Source organism: Musa acuminata, chromosome BXJ1-10, assembly GCF_036884655.1.
Source record: "Musa acuminata AAA Group cultivar baxijiao chromosome BXJ1-10, Cavendish_Baxijiao_AAA, whole genome shotgun sequence".
Taxonomy (NCBI): Eukaryota; Viridiplantae; Streptophyta; class Magnoliopsida; order Zingiberales; family Musaceae; genus Musa; species Musa acuminata.
Window position 1 is genome coordinate 9,133,300 of NC_088336.1, and position 15,941 is coordinate 9,149,240.

General features: G+C 39.5%; 1 protein-coding gene across 3 annotated transcripts in view; it reads left to right on the forward strand.

The window, feature by feature from the left end:
* Positions 1-15,941, forward strand: part of LOC135595174 (anaphase-promoting complex subunit 4-like) — an 81,947-nt gene that overhangs the window by 35,815 nt on the left and 30,191 nt on the right. For all 3 annotated transcript variants that reach the window (XM_065085742.1, XM_065085741.1, XM_065085743.1), the window contains 4 exons: positions 1,135-1,314; positions 6,570-6,652; positions 6,742-6,831; positions 7,030-7,134. In XM_065085742.1, the coding sequence (XP_064941814.1) occupies positions 1,135-1,314; positions 6,570-6,652; positions 6,742-6,831; positions 7,030-7,134 (458 nt within the window). The remainder of the gene's footprint in view (positions 1-1,134; positions 1,315-6,569; positions 6,653-6,741; positions 6,832-7,029; positions 7,135-15,941) is intronic.

The window sequence follows — 15,941 nt, forward strand, 5'->3', positions numbered from 1 at the left end:
GACACACTCGCACACAAACAATGTGTGCACCAGCAATTAACATCAAGGAAGATGCAGGAGATAAGGTTCAAGTCATCCCTTTTTCCATGCTTTCTCGATTCCTTTATCCTCATATTCCTTTACTATGCCAGTCATCTTGAGTTTATAGATAAAAGGAGCTGAGTTGTATCCTCCTTTTCTAGCATTTGATTTGGCGTATTTTAATTTGTGTGATCAACAGTGTATATGGTGGTTCCGGATGACTGGACCTATACATTTAGATTTTGTAATTATTCTTGATGAGAATTGGCAGTAGGATTTATTGAAGTATAGGGGCAAAATTCACTCTAATTATAATTTAAGAACATAATGAAATTAGCTCTGTTATTCAAGAACCATTTAGGCAGTATGTAGAGCAACAATGCTCTCTTCAACATTGATATTCCAACTAGAAATTTGGCTGTTGAAATTCATAAAATGCAAATGAGCACTTTGCCATCCACGACGTAGTGTTTGATTGACATTATGTTCTAATGTCTGGATATTAAATTGTTTCATGTTAATTTTTTGTGTGTTTTGGTTTAGTTTGTTGTATGAGTTAGAATAATGGAAAGATTTGAAACAAACTTTTTGTTACTAGGGTAAGGCTGGATAAATTGGCTGCCGAGTCGGCATTGGCAGGAGCCTTGTGCGTTCAGCCACCCTTTTCCGTTTTGTCATGGAAAGATTTAAAACAAATGTTTTGTTACTAGTATGGTTTGCAATAACGTATTGTACCGTTTGGTACGAGCAGTATGTACCAGTCCGATAGAGGACTGATACGGGTTGTACATTGGTACACCCTAGTGTACTATGTGTCGGTATGCTCAGTATAACTTGGTACAACTCGGTACATACCGTATTGATAGCTGATCGATACACCGGTACGGTATAGTATTCAGAACCTTGGTTTCTAGGGAAAGGTTGGATAAATTGACTCTAGAGTTGGCATTGGCAGGAGCCATGTGCACTAAGCTGCTGTTTTCCTTTTTGATAGTTAAAATAAGGCAAACTTAGGTTCTTGTATTATGATAATTATTTGTGTTATTCCTTTTGTAAACATATTACTTTTATGAAACTTATATTTCAATTTTGTCTTGCTGCACACGCTTGTAGCCTGCTGTAGAGATTATCGGATTTAGAATTGCGGAACTAAGAGGCCTTTCAAGATGGCGTGCAAGGTATCACATTATTGGATTGGATGAAAAACTTATTGATAGTGCAACAGAGAAGGCTGGAATGTTGCTTGTGCATGTTGAACGGTTTTTGAGGATCCTAGCAATTGTGTTGTATCAGGTACTCTATAGGGTTATAAATGATATTGGCATAACTGATTCTGAATATTTGTTACTCTTCTTAGTATGCAAATTTAATATACAGACATTAGAACATAATGTCAATCAAACTTAGTGTTTGATTGACATTATGTTCTAAATGAGCACTTTGATATAAATTTCCTGTTACCAATGCATGACCGATTTATACTTTTCTTTGTATTTTGATTTCTATCAACTTTGATTCATTTGTTTTTCTTTGTATTAAGTTCTCATAAAGACTTTATTTGATTATTTCTCAACTAAGGTGCAAATACATGTTTAGTGGACAGACCACTTGATAGTGCACGGAAAATTGCAAATAATTATTTACTTTTTCTTTCAAGTTTTCCTAGAACCTTCATGTTGACTATTCCTGTCATATAACTGAGGGTTACCAATTGCTAGAAAAATCTACCATAGAACCTAACAGTTTATGTTGAGTGTCATTGTCAGTTTATCTTGGCTCATTGCTAGAAAAATCTGCTGCAGAACCATCCAAACCATTTTGGTGATATCTAAATTTTGCTAATTTGAATGTTCAAAGTAGCTATCTTATTTTGGATTTTTTCCATCATACCAATCAAGAATAGCTCTAAGATTTCTAGTTTTCATTTTTTAGTAGAGTGCTTATGCTTTTGAGGCAGAAATAAGGGCACAATTTTAAATACTGGTCCAATATTGGTTTCAGCAACCAGTTGGACCAGTATGATGCAAGTATACCAGGCAGCAAGGATTGAAATATCATATCATACTGGAGTTTCGACATTCATTCGGTACGGTACGATACTGTATATCGAGCGGTATACCGTTCGGTATATATATATATATATATATATATATATATATATATATATATATATATAATTCTCCCAAGCGGGGCGATGTCGCCTCATTTATATATATATATATATATAAATTAATAAATATATATTTATATATAAATATTTTTATAAAAGGCGACGTCACCTTTTCCTTCTCCCACGTGGGGTGACGTTGTCACATTCTGGATTTTTTTTTTATATCTTTCTACACATTCAGAGCCAAGTAGATAAACATCACTTTATTCATCATTTATAAACATTTATTACAATTCATTTATTCATCAAATCACAAGTAAAAAAGTAAATATAGTGATGTTAACTTCAAGAATCATCTAAGTGGCTCTACCTAGCGATAGAGGAAGGTCCGCATTCCATTGGAATTCGATTTAGTACTAGAGGGAGGTTGCTCTGAAAATAAAAAACAAAGAAAATTCAGTAATGCTGAGTAGGAACCCAAAAAGTCAACTCAAAATGAATACATGATCAAAATTTAATCATCCCATTGGCGTATATCAAATACCCGAAGGAGCACTCCAACAGCGGACGGAGAGACTTTATCCTACGGGATGAGTTTGTATTCTCCCAATAGTGGAATAAGACAAACTCATATCGCACTCCCAATAGCGGATGGAGGAACCGTCCAGCCGTCACGTCTAACGACCCGCTAATCCCCGAAGGGAATCGCCCTACCTGCCCTTGGCAGGGTAATAACATAATCTGACACTGGTTATATCTATATCGGGATTAAATAACACATGTAAAATATTTCTTTCAAATATTATCAATATTAAATAATATAAATTAGTCCTCAATTGACTTGAACCCTAGTTCAATCGATCTAATTGAACTTGATTTACTAGAACCTAATTGAACCGATCTCTAATCCTCATTTAATTGGTCTGGAACCATCTTAGACTAGTATAATTTAGACTAGATTAGGTTAAATTTAGGTTAAACTGACTTGAATAAGTCAATCAATTCGGAATCACTCTGAATCGATCTAGACTAATCAAGCCTAGTTTAGTTCCATCAATATTTGGGCTCAAATCCAACAATAATATTGGGCTAGACTGGGCCAACCCATATACTGGTCATGAGCATTGCACATGATTGGGCATGCATCACACCATGCTGGCCCAGCCCTGGCCCATGGACTGGTCATGTGCGTCGCACGTGACCGCCCATGATGATTGGGCTGGGTTAGCCTACAGGCCAGGGCCTGACCCCTAGGTTGGGCCTGGTCTGTTGACTGGGCCTGGCTAGTGGGCTGTGGCCTAACCTATCGGTTGGGCTTGGCCTATGAGCAATTTCAATCCAATTTATAAGCAATTTCATATCACAACATATATTCATTGATAATTATATAAACAAAAACATAATAGCACATTAAAAGATAGATTTTGAGATAAGTTTTAATACAAGGAAATAACCTTCTAAATTCAAATAGAAATCATATTTTCAACACATGTATAATTTCAACATATTCTAGTCAAATAAATTTTAAATCATTTAGAATAACACATTTTAATTTTCAGATCAAAGAATATCAAAAATTTTAGATAATATATTTTAATTTAACAAAAATTTTAATCTGAATAAGAGTAAAGGTAAGTTGTAATGCTAGGAAAATATCATATATTTAATACATAAAACATGTAAATTTTTAACATATTTAAATCTAAAAATAAAAACCATAAGCAGGGGTTAAAGAACATTATAAAAACTTCAGCTGATAGGTTTTAATACAACAATAAAAAATTTTGACATTTAAAGAATTGATAAATATTTTGAAACTACAAAATTTTTAACATTTAAAGAATTAAAATAAAAATAAAATTTTTTATTTTCAAGAAAGGTAGGGAAACCTACCTCTCGTTAGCAGGGTGTAACTCCTTGTTCCTCTCGTTACTGGGCTCGGCTAAATAAGGAACGAAGGAGAGAAGTCCCTCCCCTTAAATAGGAGACGGTGAGCCTCCATTAAAGGAAATTTATTTTAATTTTCGTATTTATTTAATATTAATTATTTCTATTTAATATACTAATAAATATGATATCATTCGATTTGGAATGCTTAATAGTTATTTCCTAATTCGTAATAACAAACAAGGAAATAGATTAAGATTTCCTAAATTACAATGGTAAGTAAGGAAAAAAATTAATTCCTAACTTAACTATTTGATTTGATTACATTTCTCCCCTCCTATAGGAAATTTGGTCCCCAAATTGAGCTCACCTTAATAGAATAGATGAGGATACTGCTCTCGCATATCTTCTTCTCTTTCCCCCGTTGCCTCTTGGTTTGAATGGTATTGCCAACAAATCTTTACCAAAGGTATAATTTTATTCCTTAGAACATGTTCTTTCTTTTCTAAGATCTAGGTTGGTTGTTCTTCAAAAGTGGCATCATCTCTTAGTTGTAGAGGTTAGTAAGAAATGATATGTGATGGATCCCTGATATATCTTCGAAGCAGACATATGGAATACATCATGGATGCTAGCCAAAGCCGGGGGGGGGGTGTAATGCCAATCTGTACGCCATAAGCTCGACCTTTTTGTAAGATCTCAAATGGGCCAATGAATCTTGAGGCTAACTTCCCCCTTTGACCAAACCTCATAACTCCCTTAGTTAGCGACACTTTTAAGAAGACGTGCTTACCAACTTCGAACTCTAGATCTCTTCGCCTTCGATCTGCATAACTTTTCTGATGACTTTGAGCTGTTAATAATCTTTGGCGTATAATTTGAACATTATCAGTATCTTTTTGAATTAATTGAGGTCCCAAAAGCTTCCGTTCTCCTACCTCATCCCAATATATAGGTGATCTGCATTTTCTTTCTTAAAGAGCTTCAAATAGAGCTATCTGTATGCTAGAGTGGTAACTATTATTATAAGAAAACTCAATTAGGTACAAGTTCATATCCCAACTCCCACCAAAGTCCAAAACACATGCTCTTAAGAGATCTTCAAGAGTTTGTATTGTCTTTTCAGACTGACCATCAGTTTGGGGGTGAATAACTGTACTAAACTTTAACTGCATGCCTAAAGATTTTTATAGACTTCCCCAAAACTTAGAGGTGAACCTTGGATCTCTATCTGAGATAATGCTAACTAACACCCCATGATATCGAATAATCTCCTTAATATATAAGCTTGCTAGTTTATCCAATGAATACTTCTTATTAACAGGGAGGAAGTGAGCAGATTTAGTAAGTCTGTCTACTACTACCCAAATTCTATCATAGCCTTTCACAGTCTTGGTTAATCCTATGGATTTTATCACAAAATCCATAGTGACTTGCTCCCACTTCCATTCAGGAATCGAAATCATTTGCAATTTTCCTGTAGGTACTCGATGTTCTACCTTCACCTGTTGGCATATCAGACATTTAGAAACAAACTTTGCTATATCTCTCTTCATACCACGCCACCAGTAGTTTTGGCGTTAATCTCGATACATCTTAGTAGTCCCGGGATGGATATTAAATTTTGATCTATGTGCCTCCTCCAATAATTGCAATTTTACTGGATGGCTTTCGGGAACACAAAGTCGATTGTGGAATGTAATAGAACCATCTTCGGCTTGGAGAAATTCGGGTCTAGATCCTTGAGCTATCTCCTTAACTATTATATGAAGATATCTTTCTTCTGACCTTTTTTAACCTTTTCCACCAAATATGATTGTGCCATCAGACACGCAAGAAAACCTTTATTTGTCTCTGATAAAAGTTTAAGTTTTAAGTCTGCTAACCCTGTTATCATAGAATGAATTCCTTTGAATATTCATATAGGCTACAAAACTATAGGGATTTCTGCTTAAGACATCAACAACTACATTAACCTTCCCAGGATGGTAGTTGATATTAAAATCATAATCCTTTAGAAAGTCCAACCATCTTCTTTGTCTCATATTTAAATTTTTCTGTTGAAAATATATTTGAGACTCCTATGATCTGCGAAGATTTCAAAAGTCTGTCCATAGAGATAATGCTTCCAAATTTTCAGTGCAAAAATGATAGCTGCTAGCTCTAAGTCATGAGTATGATAGTTCTTCTCATGAGGCTTTAATTGCCTAGATGCATAAGCAACTACCCTTTCGTTTTGTATCAAAACACAACTAAGCCCTTGTAGATCCTGACTTCGAGAATGAATATTGTGGGGTTGTCTCTTTAAAAATGATTTATTGTGGCAATTTGTATACATCAAGTCATCATACATATTGTGGTTAAATATGTTCGCTGTAAGTAATTGACGATTATACTTGGCATACTTAGGAAAGCTCTTTTATTTTTTTGGGCACATACTTGGAACAAGATATTGAAGAGATATGTCTTATTTATCTTGTCATTTCGGGTTGGCTTACAAATCTATTTTTCTTTACTGCCAATAATCATGTTGCTGTTTCCCTTCTTTCAGTTCCAAAATTTTTTCAATTGGGTTTTGAGATATATAAAGATACTAATGTCTGAACCGATTGATCAAATACAACCAGCGAACAGGTTGGACATCTGACATTGTTCTTATGAACCTTTCAAACAATAACACCTCAAATGTTTTTAGTTCTGATGATTCTTCATTGTGTTTTCAGTGAACTTATTGTTGTGTTCTTGAAGTTTCTGCTTGATCATGATCCCATTGGAGAGTTACTGGAAGTAAATAAAATAATTGAGGTTGATGTGTAAGTTACTATCTCTAGATATTCCTTCTTCGATATCTTATGTTTTGATCTTAATAATGATTGATCTAACCGTGGGGCTATCTGTTTGCTTGTGCTTATTGATCTGACAAGGTTGATTTTGCCCACTCCTTTTCCTTAAGATAATATTATTAATTGTATCAAATTTTAATAGTTATATGTGGTTGTTATTTGGCGCAGAGACACTATGCAGCGAATTGAACAACTTGTAATGTTTGGAGGATATTCAGATACTAATTACTTGGAGAAAACCTTATCAGATGAATTTAATCAGCTGGAGCAATGGTAATTGAATCTATACTTGGTTTTTCTGAAGAATGCTAACTTTTTGAAAGCATAACATTTGGAAGTTTTTAAATGTGATGCATAAAAATAATTTTTTGTTGAATAATTTGTACAAGATATATGGGGTGGTATTTTAAAGTTGAAGTACCATCAAATCTCTTTCTAAATATATCTTCATATATTTATTATTATTCTTGTTCCATTTCACTAGTTCTTATTTCTTTTCTTGATGCGTATAAAATCACCTTGCTAGGGAAAAACAGAAGACAGTAGGTAGAGTTCAACTGCTTGCTTTATTTTTTTAACAAAGGATATAGTTCAAAAAAACCAGGAGAATGTGAGAGAAAAAAGTAGTAACACCAATGATACAATAGCTGAAAATAAACCATCAAAACACCTTTATATTTGAGACCTGACCAGAGTACAAAATTCTTTATCTAATTAGGATTCTAACACAGGACATTATAGACCAACAAAAAATTGATAAAATTTTTCTGCCAAGACCTTTTTGCCATTTATGTTCTTTTTAGGACTCTTCTAAATTAGGAACAAGGACGACCTTGTAGAGTTAGTAGAGAACATCAAAGCACTTCTTTTCTTATTGGATTTAATAAGAGTTGTTACAAGTAAAAATCCCACACAAGTGATGCTGTTTCCATAACTCCAAAACTGGTTCATTTAAAAGATAAAAAAAATTAATCATGTATAGACACATGTATATTTAAGATAATTTATTGGCTTAAAAGTGCTTTAGCAAAATTATTAGAAGTAATTTTGGCAAACTATTCGATTTTGCCCTATTTAGTATGGTACGATTGGTATTTATGACCTGATCATCAACCGACATGTTGTCATAGATTTAACTGGAGTTGCCTAAGTCGTGAAGCACCCTTGCGCTATCCATCCACAAAGGGTCAGCTTAGCTGCAACCTCGTTCAGGTCTCATAGGACTTGTAAAAGAGCAAATTGATTAGTTCGAAAGCTTATAAAGAGGGCAGCTTTGCAAGCAATTCAGCAAACACTCGGTGAGAAAAAGAGAAAAGAGAGGAAGCAGAAAACAAGGACTCTAGAAGGCAAAAAAAATAGTCGCAAGTTCATAGACGATTGCTCACCTGGTGTCGGGCGCGATGACAAGTTCCTATCAACTTAACATGCAAACTTATATAATCCATTCAATGGCCAACACTACCAAACCTCTATCTAGTCAGGTGCCACTTGGGGGGTTCCAAGGTGCTGAGATGGTTGACGTTTCGTGTCGCATCGCAGCTTGCAGAAAAACAAGCCGTGGCACGCGAGAATGGGGTTATTTTAGGGAAGTTTTGCTCGTTGTTGTGAGCGGTTGCTCTATAGCGTTGCGATTTGTTCTTGCTTACAGTTTTTAAGAAAAAACACACAACCAAGGTAAAACACGTTTCCAAGCATCTGTACAAGCACACAAAAGCGACGAACGGTTTATTGACGAAGATTTGTGAGTGCGCAATGATCGTTCGTGACATTCTCCCCCACTTAAACTGTCGATGCCCTCGTTGACGCTTACTGGTAGGCTTTGATGACTCCTTCGTGTTGTAGTGTCATAAACTTAGTTGGTTTTACCTAAGTCGTGCGGCACTTTTGTGTCCATATGTAAAGGGTCAGCATTCTCGAAATCTCCTATGGTTCCTTAAGGACCTACAAAGGAGAAGACGAGCTAGATAAAGCGTTTAACTTGGGATTGACAAGCAACAATTTCAGCAAACACTTGATAGGCAATGCAAATTATAAATATGGACTTTGCAAGCTCTGAACGGTTGCACGACAAATGGTCCAAGAAGGTCCACAGACCAAAATGCCCACGAGTGCCCACATGACACAACCTTCGTTTACAAGCCTAAAGCGGCCACCAAAGCCAACCAAAATAGGGCTGCCAAGCCTATTGTCAGCCCTCTATATATTGTGCAAAGTATGAACAAAGCCAAAAGACACAGACATATATGAGCATTACATTGAACACCTTGTTTATAGCTTTGTTCATGACATTCTCCCCCACTTATTCCTTCGACGTCCTCGTTGAAGCCTTTGCAGACGCTGCATCTCCTCGCCTTTGTTGAGTCTTCAATCTTCCGCTCCAACTGCAACGTGTCTCTTGGCTCTGAACTGCTCTCTACCGTTGTTGTTGAGTAGTCAAACTTTGATCCGCCATGCTATTTTAACTCGTCAATGATTCTGACTCTGGTGTGGGGTCGGTTAAGTTGTGTTGATCCTTGTTAGTTGCTACGGATCCTTCAGATGAAGGAAAATACCATTCTTGTTATGTGCTAGTCTCTCAAACGTCTTATGCCGCTTGAGTTGGATGGATGCCTGTTGGAGCTTTAACGAACATCGCCTTGCAAACTTTGAAGTTTTTGAGATCTTTCCTCCACAAAATTGACTCATCGATTCCTCTTCCACTTATTTGTTGCTTCTAAGTAGGTTCACATCACTTCCGGTTTCGATTGACATTCTGTTGGGAAATGAAGCGAACAATCTACTCTCCGTAGCATCGATCACCATCAGTGAGGATTTGACAACTATTGTCTTCTGCTAAGTTTCTTTGAAGGGTCTTTGAACCTGTGCAGAGCTCTTCTGCTGGATATATAAGAGACTTGGGATACTCGGTTTCACCCAATTTTTTAAGGGTTGAGAAGGCAAAGTTTACTCGACTTCGCTCGCCTTCTCGAGGGTTGTACTCCATGTATCAAGCTGGTTACTAGCCTTCGCTTGTTTTTTGCTCACACTTCCGAAGCACTCGAAGTGTTTGCACTCCTTGCATTGAGTTAGCTACTACGGTTCACTTTCTCATTACCATCGAACTTTTGGAATGCAAGAAGTTCTGCCCGAAAAGTGCAAAATTTTATCCCGACTTGGAGCAAGTCTCCAATAGTTTTGGTCACCTTTGGGATTGTACCGTCTTCTCAATCATCTTTGTTGCCTACTCCTTTGAGTAGCAAAGGTACAACACCGTGTATTGCCTACTTCGATCCTTGGTCGAGCACTCTTGTATTGACCCGAAGTCCTCCACTTTTGGCTATCTTGATGAGAAGCTCGTTGACTCCGATCTTACGTGACCTCTCCTCTTTAGTCTTGTCTCGATACTTGGAGTTTGCCTTTGCATTCTCCACCTCCTTAGCCTCTTTCACAACCAAGTGCTCTCCCTTTATGAGTGTAAGGGATCAATGACTCCATGTAAGTCCTGCCTCTACAATAACATAGCATTGCCATGCACATGACACTACTATCCTTTGCCTCGCATTTGCGTCCCTTTCTTCACGATTGGTAAATTCGCTTCTACGGCAGTGTGGCATTCCTCCGAGTCCACCTCCATTTTAACCGATACTTAGTTTTTGGTAGTTGAGTCCCTCTGGACTCATTGTCGCTTCCTCGCCCCTTTCGACCACTTGCTTCAACACCTCTATGTTCGAGCAGTTCACCTTGGTCGATGGAAAGACAGACTACAACTCCCATGCATGGCCTTCGCCATCATGTTGCAGGGCTTGCACCGATTCTGTTATCTTTAGCTTCCTTGGTAGTAACATTCGCTTACTTGGCTTTGTCCTCTAACTTGCCAAACTCCTTTAAGCGAATATAAGCTTTGGAGCAATCCAACTCTCCAGCGGCTCCGATCATACCTCTATAAGATCAAGTCCCCTCATGGGACTCACTAGTATTTGCACTCAGAATTTTCCCTTGGTGATACACAGCGTCCATATGCTGATACCTAAGCCTTTCATTCGATGCAAAATTAGAGATATGTACGGAAGATCTGCCTCTGCGGTACCATGGCATTCACTTCTTGAATCCAGAGCCCTTCTTGTCGTCGTGTTGTTCATCGAAGTGGAGCTTCTAATAGCTCCTTATCATACCTCCGTATCACCTAGTCCCTCGCGGGACTTGCCCCGTGTGTGTCGCGTTGCTTCGAACTCTTTCACCACGATCCGCTGCACAATGTCACCTCTTAATGACATCTCCATTGCATTCTGATTATTGTGGGATGAACTCGAACTACGATCTCTCCATATGTGGCCTCCTAACACATCGCAGGGCCTTCACCATCTCCGATTGTGTTCGCTTCTTTAACAATCGACCTTCGTCCGCCTACTCTCGGGTCACACCCAGACGAAGCATAGCTCTAGGACAGTTTGTCGCTTAGTATCTCTCAAAGTCCACGGACTTTGTTGAAATTGATGCACCATTGTCTAGATCTCGGGCCTTTGTGCCCCCCCTAGCACAATCTCTGCTGCGCACCGCTTTCTTCATAGTAACTCGAATGGTAGCATTGTGGCATATTCTTCAAGAGTGCTCGCCTCCGCGTTCTCTTGCCTCGTGCCAAGGCCTTTTGACCCTAACTTCACCTCTGTAAGTTGAGTCACCTTAATTCCATCGTCAAATACTTCTCTGAGATAAGGTGCATGTGCCTCGAAGTTCCATTCATCTTTGGCGCCATGTAGGATGAGTCCGCTCCATCAGAATGAGGGACCCATAGAACGACATAATCCTGCTCTTGCCTTTGCAAGAGTTTATGTCCTTGACCTCCGTCCAAGGAAAGATTCGTGCCTCTGCTCCATATTCCGTCTTTTATATCGACTTCCTTCATGCGACCTGGGCACTTCACCAAGTTACACCCAAGTTGCTAAACATGTGCGGTCCGTTGTATATGATTCTCCCTCTAGAGAATCGAGACTTATCCCCCTAGATATCTGTTCGTTGAATTCACATCCTTTCCTCTGGAAGTTCCGGAGACCACAATCCCTTTGAACTACTCCGCCTTGCTAAACAAATTATGCATTGTTCTGCCCCTGCAAACACACTTGCTAGATTACGACTCTTCGCTAATACAGCCCCCGCTGCACCCCTCAATGTCTAGCAACATGCTGAACTTACTGCACACTTCAGCCTCCCACGGATGAATCCTTCCCATGCCGAAGAGAATTCAAATGCTTCATGGCGTCGAGTTTCGATTGCCTTGGGATGGCCACGAATATTTTATCGTCCGCATACAAGCGCTTACATGAGTATCGAATTCTTCGAGTTAGCAATTCCCCTTACCTTTGTGAGCTTTGTGTAAACTCTTTTTGTCATTAAGCAGCCTATCCCATATTGCACGGTCTCATCCTTTGCCAAGCACCTCGCTTGCCTTGAGCACCGTCAAGTTTGGTTGCCAACGTCGAGCCGTAGCTTGAACTTAGCTATCCTAACCTTTGTGCGCCATGCATTCTTCGCAGCTCGCTTGTCCTCGCCGAACCTCTCGCCCGAAGGGTTGGCCATTCCTCTGAATGCCAATCTTAGATGTCCACTCCTCTAAGTGACTCCTTTCCCTACATCTTAATGCTTGTTTCCCCCAAATGGTCGCACGTGCTGGTTGCCCTTAAAACAGCCCCACTAGGTCCCTCACGTTTGCATGCCAAGTGTTTATATATGTGCTTGTCCCGCTCTGATATTAATTATCACAAATTTAGTTGGTTTTGCCTAAGTCGTATGACACCCTTGCGTGTTCGTCCATAAAGTGTCGACCTCACCGAAATCTCCTGTTGTCCCTTAAGGACCTACAAAAGAGATGACGAGTTAGAGAAAACGCTTAACTTGGGATTCACATGCAACAATTTCAGTAAACACTTGATAGGCAATGCAAATTACAAACATAGACTTAGCAAGCTCTGAACGGTCGCACGGTAAAGGGTCCAAGAAAGTCCACCACAGAGCAAAATGCCCACATGACACAACCTTCGTTTACAAGCCTAAAGCGATGACTTAAGCCAACTAAAATGGGGCTACCAATCCTATTGTCAGCCCTCTACATGTTGTGCAAAGTATGAACAAAACCAAAAGACAGATATATATGTGCATTACATCAAATACACTGTTTATAGCTTTGTCCATGACAGTAGGGCATCTTTAGGCTCTCAACTGGCTTCTGTTTGGGGAAGCTTTCGCTACTTCACCAGGTCCTCGGTCTGCTTTGCTCCGTTGGGTAGCTTTGTCTTGCAATCTACTAAAATGGTTTCAACTTGTTTCTCGTAGGAGGCTCTGATTAGGGGTAGCCAAGTTAGAACACTTCGGGAAATATCCTGTGGATCTGAGTGGTAGGCTTTCAAGTTGCTTGCGTGGAAGACATTATGAATTTTAAGCCACGTCGGTAGTTGCAATTTGTAGGAGATATTGTCTACCCTGCTGATAATTGGGAAGGGTTCTTCGTACTTGCGCATCAATCCCTTGTGCACTTTATGCCTAAAGAACTAGAGTGATGCTGATTGGAGCTTCACCAACACCAAGGCACCAACTTTAAACTCCTGTGGTCGCCTTCCCAGGTCTGCCCACTTCATCTTTTTGGTTGCCTTCTCTAAGTAAGTCCGTGCAATATCTGCATTTCAATGTCATTCCTTTTTAAAGTGATATGCTGATGGACTATTCTCGGTATAACCGATTGTCAAGGTGTGAGGAGTCGATGGCTATTGTCCCGTAATGATCTTGAAGGGGCTCTTGTTGTATATAGAGTTTAGTTGCAAGTTGTAGGAGAATTGGACTGTCCAATAGCTTCACCCAATCTCGTTAGTTAGCACTCACGTAGTGTCGAAGATACTGCTTAATGAGCGAATTTATTCTTTTAATTTGGCCATCCGTCTGGGGTGGTGGCTTGTGAAGAAGTATAATTTAGACCTCAATAATTTTAACAGCTCGGTCCAGAATCATCCCAAGAACTATGCGTCGATCACTAATGATATTGTGCATGACTCTTCAATGCTTCACCCATTCTTCATCATCAACTTGGCCGCCTCCTCTGTTGAGCAGTGTAGGGGCGTAACAATGAATGTTGCATACTTTGAAAATCGATCGACCACTACGAGTATTGAATTGAGTCCCCCTACTACCGACAAGCTTGATATAAAGTCTAAGGAAATGCTCTCCCACGACCTTTCTGGTACGGGCAACGGTTCCAAAAGTCCCATCGGCTTTCGCTGCTCTACCTTATATTGTTGGCAAGGCACGTTTGAATATATTCCTCCACATCAGTCCCTATCTTCGGCCAATAGAAAGCCCTCTCTACGAGAGCTAATATTTGGTGAATACTTGGATGTCCAGCCGAAATGGAATTGTGACACTCTCTTAAGAGTTCATGTCTCAAATTATTCGCCCGACGGACATATACTTTATTCCCTTTGGTGTGTATGAGTCCCTCCTACACCTAAAATTGTTGGGTCTTGTCCTCTTTAATGAGTTGCATCAGGGTTATTGCTTGAGGATCATTGCACAGTCCATCCCTGATCCTGGAAAGGAAGTTGGAGTGCAATTGACTTGCTTGGCCTTCGCCTTGCAACTGCATGACATTCGCTAGTTCCACTTTTTGGCTCAATGCATCGATCACGACATTTGCTCTTCCAGGATTGTAGTTCATTGCCACAAGTCCTACTACCGTGCTTGCTTTCGAGAGAGTTTCTTTTGAGTTTGGAAGTAACTTAATGCGATGTTGTCCGTCCTTAGCATAAATCACATTCCGAGAAGGTAGTGTTGTCAAATTCGTAGATAGTGGACCACCGTTGTCATCTCCTTCTCGTGCACCAAGTATCGTTGCTCGGTCTCGTTGAGCTTGCGGCTCTCGTAGGCCACCAGGTGACCCTCTTGCATGAGTACTCTTCCAATAGCGAAGTCTGAAGCATCCGTATGGACTTCGAAGGGCTTTCTATAGTTCGGTAATTTGAGTATCAGTTCTTCCAACATAACTGCCTTTTGGTCTTGGAATGTCGCTTCACATTTGTTTGACCATCGCCAAGGTTGTTTCTTCTTCAGCAACTCCGTCAATGGAGCTATGCTCTTCGAGTACCCAACTATGGAGTGTTGATAATAATTGACGAAACCAAGGAAGGATCTTAGCTCCAGTACCTTCTTTGGTGTTCACCATTGCGCCATAGCTTGCACCTTTGATTTATCCATCTGAATGAATCATCACCGATTTGCTGCCCCTAGAATAAACTCTCCATCTGAGCAAAGTAACACTTCTCCCTTTTTACGAAGAAAGGGTTCTCCTTGAGAACCTTGAAAATGGTTCGAAGTTGCTCGACATGCTCATCGAGCATTTGGCTGTAAACGATGATATCGTCTAAGTAGACCACAAACTTGTCCAAGTCTCCTTGAATAGTTGGTTTATGAGAGTGTAGAATGTGGCTGGAGCGTTTGTTAAGTTGAAAGGCATCACCAAGAACTTGAACGCTCTATACTTGGTCACACAGGTAGTCTTCGCTTCATCACCTTCAACAATGCGCACCTACCAGTAACCCGATTAAAGGTCGAGTTTAGCGAAATACTTTGCTTTGCCTAATTGGTCGAACAAGTCCGCGATGAGCGGGATGGGATACTTGTCCTTTACTATCACCTTGTTTAAGGCCCGATAGTCGACGTATAATCGGAGGCTCCCATCTTATTTCTTTTGGAAGAGGACTGGAGCTCATGATGCTTTGGAACTACATATGAGACCATCGTTTAGTAGTTTATCTAACTGCTTCCTGAGCTTTGCCAACTCTTGAGGGGCTATGCGGTATGGTGGTCTCGTTGGAGGCTTCACTCCTGGCTCCAGCTCGATATGATGATCCACGCCTTTGCGTGGTGGCAGAGTTTTCGATAACTCGGGAGGCAAGACATTTATGAACTCCTTCAAAATGTTTGCCATCACAGCAGGTTCATGGATGACCTCCACATCAAGTGGCTTTTTTTTTTGGTAAGTAAAAGTAAATTGATTATGTGTAAAGTTTCTACAAATAGCTTTATCTATACAAGTCATAGACAAAGCCAAGTAACTCATA